Genomic DNA, 12,281 nt, shown 5'->3' with positions numbered 1-12,281 from the left:
GAAATCTTTTTTAAGGTGAACATTGAAAGCTATTAATTACACGATTTGGGGGGGATGAAGGTCGATTTGATGGAGATGGGGTGCCACTTTTTTCTTATGGGGGGGGGGGGGGTGAAATTCGATGCCGGAGTGTTATAAAAGAAAAGTCTCCAGATTTTAGATTTCCAGGGGTTGCCATCACTGCAATGGGGTGATGGCTTTTACAGCTAACGGGTTAAAACTTTGGGCATTTTATGGCTGTGATTAAATGAAAAAAATATATATTATTGATCATGACTTTTATATCGACCAACGGATAAAATTTATCGATTTTTACGCCTACCGGCTTAATTTTCTGCCCGTTTTGCGGCTAACGATTAACCTCATTTTTGTGTTCCGGCTTTAGTTCGGTAACCAACCATTGGTCACGGAGAGGGACGAGCGGGAAGGGATTGAATGGTCGATAGATCAAAGACGAGTAGCTTGCGGTATGTTTACTGACTTTTCTTAGAAGGTGAACACTCGTTTTCTTCCCTCTTCTCTGCCTTTCTGTTAGCCATGGCCAACGCTAGAACAAGTAAGCTTAAGAACATCCATGCAGTGATCCAGAAGAAATTCATTTCCTTTTCGCTCCCTGAAATTTGAGAAGAAAAAAGGGAAATTATCAAAATTGTTCTCGGCAATACAGCTAAATTAAATGCAAGGTATTTAAGTAAACTGAAATTCGGCATTTTATTTAACTTTCTGCTCCTTTTGGCCCTTCTTTTTCCCCTTCTTGCTCTCTACCAAAATATTATGGATAGTACACTCCTCCAGGTGAAACAGTTAACAACAATATTTTAAAGGAAGTTTTTTTTCTGTAAGGATAAGGCGGCCTATATCATATCATCAACCCAGTTGATTAAAACCAAAGCATCCTGTGATACCCTCCACCGACACAGCACCACAGTTTCTCTGGAAACTTACCCTCTTTATTCAACTGGGGGTAAAGATTAATAACCTTGCAATCCTTACCTTTATTTCAAAACTTGTGACTTCCAAAACTGTGACGATAAGGTGCTTTCTTCAAGTCTCTGATTAAAACTGGCGAAAGTCGTTTTCAGCTATGCCCTTTTAAGATTAACCTTGGCTCCTTCTTGGGGTAGACGACACTACAAAAGACAGGTCCACCGTCTCAGTAACCTAGTAGGGACCTTACGCAAACCACGACGGCGACGGCAACGAGGACGTGGAAAAACAAGAGATCTAATTGGCAGAACAATAGCTCAGCACGTGCGTTTTGAAACTTTGTACATTTCTTAGCCGTCCCATGCAAAACAACAACGTGAAATCGCCAAAATTTGCGTCGTCTGCGAACCGAAACCGCGACGGCAAATTACTTTAATTTCCATTTGGAACTCAACGCTACTTTTATACGTCCTGCTGAAGTTGAGCTGTGGCGCCGTATAAGACAGTAAGCTCCTGCAACCATTTTTGAAATTCTAACTAAGAGTAGAAATTCATTTTTTAATCGAAACTAGGGACCATACGCAATCAGGACGGCAACGCCAAGGAAGACTTTGACTAAAAAATGAATTTCTACTCTTAGTTAGAATTTCAAAAATGGTTGCAGGAGCTTACTGTCTTATACGGCGCCACAGCTCAACTTCAGCATGACGTATAAAAGTAGCGTTGAGTTCCAAATGGAAATTAAAATAATTTGCCGTCGCGGTTTCGGTTCGCAGACGACGCAAATTTTGGCGATTTCACGTTGTTGTTTTGCATGGGACGGCTAAGAAATGTACAAAGTTTCAAAACGCACGTGCTGAGCTATTGTTCTGCCAATTAGATCTCTTGTTTTTCCACGTCCTCGTTGCCGTCGCCGTCGTGGTTTGCGTAAGGTCACTATTGTCTTCTTCTTTCTTTTGTCTTGCTTTTGCGTTAATTACCAAGTACATGAGCTGCATTACAAAACGCGTAGTTAGCAATAAAAACTTGAATGACTAAAAAAAAATACTGATTGATAATATACAAATGCTCATTTTTATGATAATTATAATAAATGTCTGAGCTGCAATACAAAACGCTTGGTTAGTAAGAAAAACTTCTTGGATGACTGAAATGAAACTGATTGATAATACTTTCTCGCACAAATACTCATTATTATGATGGTTTTTTTTTTTTTTTCACCATCCTATTTCTTGAATCCTTTTTATTGTCTCGGATCATATTTGATGCATCCTGCATCAAACTGTCAAATATGATCAGTTTTCTTTTAGTCGTTGAATAATTCGTTGTTGTTTTGGAAATGATTTTTGGTTATCAAATTTACAGACAGCAGAACAAACAGCAGCCAACACATTTATTGTCTGGTATGTGGTAGACGTTAGAATTCATTAAAAAATAATTCTTTTGTCTTGAAAAGAGTGTCTCAATAAGGTTCACCGTTAGCTCTCAAACGGCTAAAAATTAAGCTATAAGGCCTAAGAATTGAAAAAATTCAACCATCAGTCGTAAATCTTTTTTTATATATATAATCACAAAGGAAGGAATGTAATTCGTTTCAGGTAAAACGGCGAAAATTTTGACCGTTAGCCCTAAAAGCTGTCATTCCATAAAGACCCTTTGAATAGCGAGGCAGCTCGGACGCCGAAAAAAGGATTTAAAAAAAAAAAGGTGTAGTTTAAATCAACTCTTACTAATTGGAGTTAGAGACTTTAAGATTATATATTGCCGACTATCTTCGAGTTAAAGACGGTGAACAGTAGTAAGATAAGCAACTCGAAGCTCCCTACTTTGACTTGGCTAATTTTATGTTTGACCACATTATTTTTAAACAACAACAAACATATGAAACATATGTATGAACTGCGGTTATGAAACGTATATGTGCACGATCCTTCGCAGTAAAGCACTATTTGAGCAATAGTGAAAATCAGACCTGAAAAAAATTTCAGGCCTGTACGGGATTCGAACCACTGACCTCTGCGATACTAGTGCAGCGCTCTACCAATTGAGCTAACAAGCCAACTGAGAGCAGGCCAGTTTTTCACTATTGCTCAAATAGTGCTTTACTGCGAAGGATCGTGCACATATACGTTTCATAACCGCAGTTCATACATATGTATCATATGTTTGTTGTTGGTTGATTTATTATCTACGGGTTTATGTCGAGTTAATTTGATGGCCTGCTCCCAGTTGGCTTGTTAGCTCAATTGGTAGAGCGCTGCACTAGTATCGCAGAGGTCAGTGGTTCGAATCCCGTACAGGCCTGAAATTCTTTTTTTCAGGTCTGATTTTCACTATTGCTCAAATAGTGCTTTACTGCGAAGGATCGTGCACATATACGTTTCATAACCGCAGTTCATACATATGTTTCATATGTTTGTTGTTGTTTGATTTATCATCTACGGGTTTATGTCGAATTAATTTGATGACCTGCTCCCAGTTGGCTTGTTAGCTCAATTGGTAGAGCGCTGCACTAGTATCGCAGAGGTCAGTGGTTCGAATCCCGTACAGGCCTGAAATTTTTTTCAGGTCTAATTTTCACTATTGCTCAAATAGTGCTTTACTGCGAAGGATCGTGCACATATACGTCACATTATTTTTACAATCCATTGTTGGTTTTGTTCTACTAGTTGTCGTATCGATTTTCAAAACTGCGCTCCAATTAACAATTAGAACATAGCTAGCAGAGCCGCGCAATCAAATTCAGTATACGTAAGCGTCGCTTCGCCAGAAATTCTTTTTTCGCGCGAGCGGCCATTGTTAGCGCGGGGAAAAATAATGTATTTCGCGACAATAATGGATACAGAGACTCGACCCTACTAGTCCCAAAACGAAGACAATTTTTCGACCTTTTCCCTTGGGCTAGAGTTCTTAAATGAGTCAGAAAATAGAAAAACAACGGAAAAAGAGACTCGGCATCAGCGCCTTCACGATTCGCTTCAATTGATCCACAATTCTACAGGCTATGTTCTAAAACAATTATTTCATGCTTTCAGCTGTGCACTATCGAGTTATGGAGCACGTGGGAAGTTTGGAGAGCACGAAAGAAGCTAGAATTTCTCAAAGTCGTTCGCTTGGTTTTCTGTTCTGGTGTGGTAGGACTCGCGCTCGCACTCGCGCTACGCGCTCAAAAGCGCGACTTGTAAGCAAGTCCTGAAAGAAGCTAGAGTTTCCCTCGTCTATTGCCTCGGGAAAATCTTACCCTTCTTTCATCAAATCTGACGGGAAAAACGGACAACAATATCGGAAGTGGTTGTTCGCGGTAAGCGAAATATTAAGTAAAATAGGAATTGGTTTTATTTCAAATTTTCTGTTGAAAGCTCGAGGTTTATTTAACTGTAGTTTAATTAAAACGAAAAAATTTAAGCTTATCTTTGAAGGCTGAAACAGAGAAGTTTGTCATTTGTTTGGTTTTACCAGAGTGTCTTCCTGTCAAAATTTGTTGCATTTCATGATGACCCTCGGACAGTGAAGCGAATCGTGACGGCGCTGATGCCGAGTCTCCTTCTTCGTTGTTTTTCTCTTTTTCTGCCTCATTTAAGAACTCTAGCCCAAGGGAAAAGGTCGGAAAATTGTCTTCGTTTTGGGACTGGTTGACAGAGGCTCTGTTTGTATCCATTATTGTCGCGAAATATATTATTTTTCCCTGCGCTAACAATGGCCGCTCGCGCGAAAAAAAAAATTCTGGCGAAGCGATTTGCTCGCAGTATCAGCGTGCACTATAGGGATTTTGACCTCGCTTACGTATACTGAATTTGATTGCGCGGCTCTGCTAGCTATGTTATGAAATCGAATCCGACATGGCGACAGTTTCGCGGTTAAAAAGAAAAAAATATTTAGCAAGGGTTCGAATCCTTGAGCAACAATATCTCCTAGGAAATTAAATGACAGCAAAAAAGAAAAAAAAAAAAAAAAAAAAAGGAAGAAACAAAACAAACGAACAAAAAAAGCCTAAAGGAAGGGAAGGAAAAAAAAGTTGGATTTGTTTATCATTGAATGATGGTTAGCGCTCATGATGTATATCAGCTTTTTATTATTTTTTTTTTCCACCTACACAGACATGTAAGGACTCAAATGGTGTGAATAAATTTTATATGGGGAAAACATTGCGAGGCAATTTCCGAACCATTGTTGCGAGGGAGTTCAAAGCGAAGAACTGATATCTCTTGTTCTTCACCGCATGGGTAACTGAATTGAAATAGGAATTAAAATGTTTCAAAATTTTTATTTTAAAATCTTAGTTTTCGCCCTTGATATGAGGGCTTTTCAAAGAAATCTCTTTTTATCATTCCCCAGTTGAAAGCTCTAGTTTGACTGACATGTTTGGCATTGAGGAGGCCATTGCCAGGAGCCTATTGTTTTTTTAAAGAGATTTGGAGGCCGCAGTTATCCCTTCCCTCTTTGATAGTCCGGTATCAACACTTACGTCGTTCCCAGCTTCTTTTATATCAAGCTCTTCTTATGGTGCCGGTACGTCTATTAAGGACTTCCTTTAAATGCTTCACTCGACCTAATTCCTGGTCTTTTTCAGAGATGAGCAGCTGTCCATGTTTATCTCATAAGGGGGGGGAGGGGGGGGAGGGGGCATGCCGCCAGTGTATCTCCCGACAGATCAATTTAGGGATTTTAAAGACATTTCTCTGCTTTCCTTTAGAAAATAACGCAGGCATAGTTCCGTGATTATTTGTTTTGGACTTAATTCCTTAATTGATAATTGCGATCTCTATTTTTCAAACAATAAGTTATATTTTTGTCTTGCAAACTGTCTGTCCTTCCGTGCAAATAATTCAGCACAACCTTACAATTATTATTACCATTATCATATTTATCATAATTGTTTTTACCCTTGCTTTCGTACCCGGATATTTTGACGCCTTGACATGCTCACGTTCAACTAACGTTAGAAAGTTTTCGTTATAGGAAAGTTTTAACCCATGAAGCCTTTACTATTTTTTTAGTTTTCATTTTTTTCTCAACTGATCTTGATTATGTAGTGCTTTAATTCTAACTTTCGCATAAGTATTCAGTTTCGTGACGTTGCACTCTACACTAATCTTCTTCAATTTCTCTTTAGTTATTCAAGAATCTATTTTTGTTAGCCAGTTGTATGTTAGTTTTGATATTAGGAAATTACGAACTACAAGGGAAAAATGAAAAGCATCTTTATTTCCAAACCATCGTTGTAAAGGATTTCCATCAGGGCAAGTATTTTGCTTTTTGTACTACAAATGTATGTAACTAAATTGAATTTGTGCGGAATTTCCAAAAGCTATCAATTTAGATGTGAAAAGCTTAGTCCGAGTCTTGACGCGGGGCTCGCAATGGATCTCCTTTTCGTCCTCCGCCAAGCGATTTCTCGAGTTTGACCAGCATGAACTGGGCATGCATGCTTAAACTCTCCACAACTGAACACCACTGTAGTTACTTTTTAGACAAAGTCATGGTCTTACCAGGCGCCGTAACAGATTACGCAATACAAGAAAACACTATCTCATACATGGATCTGGCTGCTCTTACAATCTGCATGATTGCGACCTAGAATCCCTCCGATGTTAAACCCAAGGATGAACAGTGTTTGTTCAGCTACGCCGTCCAGAGATATCACAATGAAATGTTGATTTGCACATATATCCCACTCTAGCATACTATATTCATATGAACAAAAGGTTTGATTGACTTTGTCTTACTAAAGTTTCACAAAAGCCAAAATACAAATGTTGTTCATGATCAATTCCTAACACCCTTTCCGAGGCTTATGAAGGCATGTAATATATTTTTCCAACTTTCTATGTTTGTGCATTTAAGGATCAACTGCGCTGTATTTTATCCGGATCAGCATTTGTGAGAAGTGACGGGGGAAACGCCTTTGTTTTAAAAAAAACTCTCTACAAACTTTTATCGAGCGTATTATTGATAATGTGATTTCGCTTGTTGTTGTCTATTCATTTATGTCTCTCTTTCTTTTTTTTTTCTTAAAGACTTTTAGTGGTGGGAGCCTCCCCAGTGACAAACTATTTCACCACCTTTGTTTCATATGGAGCAATACAAACGGAGATTATCAAGCCTGGATGGATGGAAAAGTCGTCAGAAAGGGCTCAGGCCTTTTCAAGGGAGGCATGATAAAACACGGAGGTACTTTGTCACTGGCCAAAACCAAGACATAGTTGGAGGAAAATTCGGCCCAGACGAGTCCTAGACTGCGGTCAAGTGTCCGGATTGAATGTATGGAGCTCGGTTCTGTAAGAGAGCGACATAGTAGATCAGTATCGCAATTATTACGTGACTGCAGGGATCGACGATTATGCGGTCCCAGTTGTACGCTAAAGAAAAACTTCAAGGAGAAGCATATGTTTATTTTGAAGACGTTAACACGTGTTGAAAACAGTCTCGGATTTGAAATAAAGATAACTTACCAGATCCAGTTCTAATTGTTTCGTTTTTGTTTGGAACACGACACGATTTGTATGATTTCTTTTTTCTCTTTTCATTTCACAGTATCACGTTATTTTTCCTCGACCTTTTTTTTCGCAATCCTCAACCCTGGCATCAATGGATTTCCAAAAACAATTAGTGGGAAAATTAAAAAGATATTCTTTTGAAGTCCGTGCTATTCCATACTTTTCACATGCAGGGTTATTGGTTTTGCTAACTGAGTCGCTAAAAAAAGAAACACAAGCTAAAAAAAATTGGGGTTTTAAAAAAGAAGGTGATCAGAGATATTGACCTTTGCTTCTTTCCTTCACCGTTTAACTGCCCCATAAATCTAGATATACATAGACTTTCCCTTTTTCGTACTGTGCTCTGCGTAAATAAAAAGAATGTCAGGCCCAACAAAGATGTGGCCTCAGTGTTAGAAAGCGATATTTCATTATTGTACAGGTATTACATATGCGTTATCACGAAAAGTTACGGAAAAGGACTGCGGAAAATATCTCCGAAACAGTGATCGTCACACAACGCTAAGTACGAGTCATCAGAAGAATTTTGTAATCAAGATTCAACACACAGCTGCTTTCAAGAATTTCTATATTAAAAAAAATGCTCTACTTATCCAGTAACAGTTTTGAGTGTGGAGAAAAACTACTTTGCACATCTTAAGGAGTTGGCGAAATTGTAAGAGCATTGTGAATGCAGGGTGTTTTCCCATATTACATTTTCTTTAAAGTACGGAATTGCCATCCTCAAACACGTTGACCCAAAAGATTTAGAAAAAGACCAGCGAATAGTCTCTCCAGAAAGACAATTCCGTTTCGTATTAGAACTGTTGGGCCTTACATGTCAATAGCCATATTACTTCATGGTCCTCTATTCTAATGGAGATTTATATGAAATAATTCCAATAATAAAAAAAAAGAAAAAAACATAACAATAGGTAACGCTATTGAAAAATACAATGGTATTTATATTTAAATTAGCATTTCTGGTGTTTCTGGTCAAATGGTTATCGTGGGAGTCAAGAGGGTTTTTTTTTTTTTTTTCAATACAGTCAATGTGACATTTCTCCCAACCCTTGGATCTGGCCGGCACATTCGCTCTCACTACTTAAAGTTGTCTATGAACAGGATTTTCGATAAAAATTTTCCAACAAAAGGTTTAAAATTTGAATACCACGAGTAATTTTTAGAACCTTTGGAGGAACTTTTACAGCAGGTGTTTCAATCTGCAAGAGCAGACTCGATTTTAATTGAAAACTAAAAAAATATCTTGATTGGAATTTTTACCAAAAGAAGACATGTCGAAGTTTGCTAATCTTCATTAACAAGTCAAAGAGAGTGGAATCGAATGCAAACATGTATATAGGGAGGATCCTAAAGAGACACGAAGTGGTACGATATCAAGAAGAAAATAAGAAAGGGCGATGTTTAGAAAATGGCGCGTGAAGAGTTCCTCCAATTATATGTCTTGGCATTTAATTTCTAGATAAAAAGTGAAACTATCAAAAAAAAAAAAGAAAAAAAATTCGATCTTAATATTTCTGTCATGCAAATTGTCTGTCCTTCCGTGCAAGTAATTTAGTACAGTGTTATTATTATTACTATGATCAAATTGATCATAATTTTTTTTTTACCCTGCTTTCGTACCCAATTATTTTGACACCTTGACATGCTCACGTCCAACTAGCGTTAAAAATGTGCCGCTTTGAGAAACTTTTAACAACTGTTTTTAAGTTTTCAATGATTGGTTGTGTAATATCTTAATTCTAACTTTTGCTTCAAGTACTCAGTTTCTTGACGTTACACCATACTTAACAAATTTCTTTTCAGTTATTTAGGAATTTCTTATTGTTAGCTAAATACGTTCGTTTTGATATTAGAAAATGACAGAGAGAAGAATTAAAAGGCATCTCAGAAGTTAATAATTTGGTAGTCAACGTAACAAATCTATCAGAAAGCATTCTTTTGTCTCCTTTTATCGACACGGTAGTTCCGACAATGAGTACGAATGCAATCAGACAAGGTTTATAAGGGTGTAGCTGAACACACCTTTCACTATTTCGAGTTTGAGTCTCGAGAAAAGCATTTCATCCTCTCATTTTTGGAAGTCACAAGTTTCGGGAAAAAGGTAAGGATTGCGGTGCTGTTAACCCATACCGCCATTCTATTGGAAATCTTTAATTTTCAAAAACCCTTCTTTTTAAACTTTTTTCTTTAAAGCTGCTGTTAATCGTATTATGAGCAGGGGTGCAGTGTCCACATTATTCAATAATGTGCAAACAAGGTGAAGGAAAGACCAAAGGAACATAAATATAAACAAATTTCTGGGTTTCGGTTTTTTTTTTTTTTTTTTTTTTTGAACTATTGCATTTAATTACGTTGCGTTGTCTAGCGAAACCTTAACATTTGTTCTTTTTCTTCTAGCTTTGCAGAAACAGAGAACAAATGAATTACCTTTGGATCACTACGTGTCTGCTTGCGGGCTTATTTGCTTCAGCGTTGGCCACGGAGGAAAGCAGGCTGGAGAAGAGGCAACAATACATGTGTTTTCCTGGGGAGAGAGGTCAGCAAATGAAATAAATGCAAGCTTTTTCCTGCTTCCCCTACTCTTTGATAGACCATACAATACCGCCCTTTTACCTGACTGGTCCATAACTTGATGTAGATAGACTCTTCAACAGCCCGTGAGGAGTGCTAATCAAATTAAGGGGGGCAGTAAAATTAAGTTACCTGAGCTCCACTTCTAGGCTCGTCTAAATCTATATTATTTGTCTTCCGAGACTTGTTACGTTGATTAATGGCAGGTAGAAGTTGTCGTTGGAAATTATTCACCTAATCTTGGTATGCTTGGACGCTAACGTAACCTATGAAACTAAGAGTAATGGGTCGCTTATTATCAATAAAAAAGACTAGATTTCCATGACCACTTTCTTCATCGAAACTTACTTGCTCAATTTTATGATATAGTTTTAATGATATCGATTCCCTCGAGAAAAATTGCAATGTAATTTCAGAATCATTGTTGCAAAGGATGTGCTCCTCGACCTGTATTTCGTGCTAAAACACAACATCAGTAATTCAATTGAAGTTTCATTTTCTAAGAAGCCTTAAATTTGACGGGAAAAGCTCATTTCTCGTCCTTGAAGCGAGAGTGGTCCAAAGGATTCTCTTTTCATCCCCTCAGCTGAGCGACGGTTCGAGCAAAGTCAAAATCAAATTCGCAGGTGTGCTTCAATTCATCACATCCTAAGCGCAATTGTACTTTTACCTTTCAGACAAAGTCATGATATTAAAAGGTCCCGTCACGGATTTTGCAATGAAGGAAAACGCCATCGTGGTCGATCTGTCTGCTGTTACAATCTGCATGATTGCAAGCTGGAATCCTTTCAATATAAAACCTAATGATAATCAATGTGTGTTCAGCTACGCAGTCCCAGGATCAGATAATGAATTGACGCTCTGCACATATCCCACTTCCCGAGTGCTTATCCATGGCAACAGAAGGTTAAGTTAACTCTTTGCTAATTTACCTTACAGGAGCAGAATAGTATCGTAACGGTCAAATGTAATGTAATTCCTTGAGAATATCCCTGAAATATATATCTTTCTCAACATTTCAGTGTACGTAAGCAAGGATGAAACTGCTCTATGTTTTAACAGGATTAGCATTTGGAGGATGTGGAGGGCAGAATTGAAATAATTGTATCTTGAAAAAAAAGCATTTCCTAAAATGTGATCGAACGTATCATTGCTGAGGTTTTTTTTTCTTTTAAACTTTTAATTTCTGATTTTTCTTTTAAAGAGATGCTGGTGACAAAGGCCTCCTCAGTGATGGGATATATCACCACGTCTGTTTCACATGGAGCAACCAAAATGGAGATTATCAATTCTGGCAAGATGGAGAAGTCGTCGGAGGTGGCTCTGATCTTTACAAAGGAGGCACGATTAAACGCGGAGGTACTTTGGTCATTGGACAAGACCAAGACGAGGTTGGGGGAAAATTCGACCCAGATCAATCTTGGATCGGTAAAGTGACTGGATTGAATGTATGGGGAACGGTCCTGTCAGACAGTGACATCCAAGCTCAGTTCCACAATTGTCACGTGACTGCGGGATCTGTGGTTATGTGGTCCCAGCTGTATGCTGAAGAAAGTCTTCACGGCGACGTAATTGTTTCTGAAATTCATTCTTTTGAAAACAATCTCTGGTAGCTGACACTGATATGAAATAAATATCCATAACCAGATCCAGTTTTAATTATTTCGTTTTTTGTTTGGAGCTTGACACCATTTCTTTCTGATTCGTCAAACCTGAATTTCTTTCCATTTAAATTACCACCTTTTCCTTCCTTGACCTTTTCTTTCCTCTTAAATTTGCCAATCCTGTAATTTATGGAAAAATTCTTAGCTTTTAGATGTAAACGAGTTACAAACCTATCAACCATTTTACAAGCTGCACAAACATTCCTGCATTTTGTGAAGATTCCTTAAGGCTATATTGCGTCTTTTCTCTATATTTGCGTCTTTTCGAGTGTTAGTCCTTCGTCATTCGTTCTGATTTCTCCCGGATATTGATTGTAAAAGTAAGATATTTAAAGATAAATTTGTCTCACAGTAATGAGGAGAGAGTATGATGGAACTTCTTCAGGCACGTCGGTTCATCTCGAGGCCCAGATTCATTTTTCTCCTCGGTACTAAAGAAGTACAACCCCTCCTCAATAATAATGTAATCGTTACTGACTCCCACACCTGAACACCTTTGTGGGCAAGAACTTGTTGTTGTTTCTTTTCGTTAACCTGATGGTTTTTCACTTAATTTCCTATTTGTTGTTCCTCTTCTCTGGTATACAAACACCTCATGTCCTATCTCCGCTACAACAAA

General features: G+C 38.0%; 1 protein-coding gene across 1 annotated transcript; it reads left to right on the top strand.

Annotated features, from left to right (window-relative positions):
* Positions 1 to 9,414: 9,414 nt before the first annotated feature.
* LOC111327364 (neuronal pentraxin-2) lies at positions 9,415 to 11,646 on the top strand. Its single transcript, XM_022931520.2, has 4 exons — positions 9,415 to 9,528; positions 9,825 to 9,963; positions 10,676 to 10,904; positions 11,203 to 11,646. The coding sequence occupies exons 2-4, from the start codon at positions 9,846 to 9,848 to the stop codon at positions 11,609 to 11,611; spliced, it is 756 nt and encodes a 251-aa protein (XP_022787255.2). The 5' UTR covers positions 9,415 to 9,528; positions 9,825 to 9,845; the 3' UTR covers positions 11,612 to 11,646.
* Positions 11,647 to 12,281: the final 635 nt, after the last annotated feature.

The sequence above is a fragment of the Stylophora pistillata genome, chromosome 9, assembly GCF_964205215.1.
Source record: "Stylophora pistillata chromosome 9, jaStyPist1.2, whole genome shotgun sequence".
Classification (NCBI taxonomy): Eukaryota; Metazoa; Cnidaria; class Anthozoa; order Scleractinia; family Pocilloporidae; genus Stylophora; species Stylophora pistillata.
Note: the sequence above shows the minus strand (reverse complement) of the source record. Positions and strands in the feature narration are given on the sequence as shown.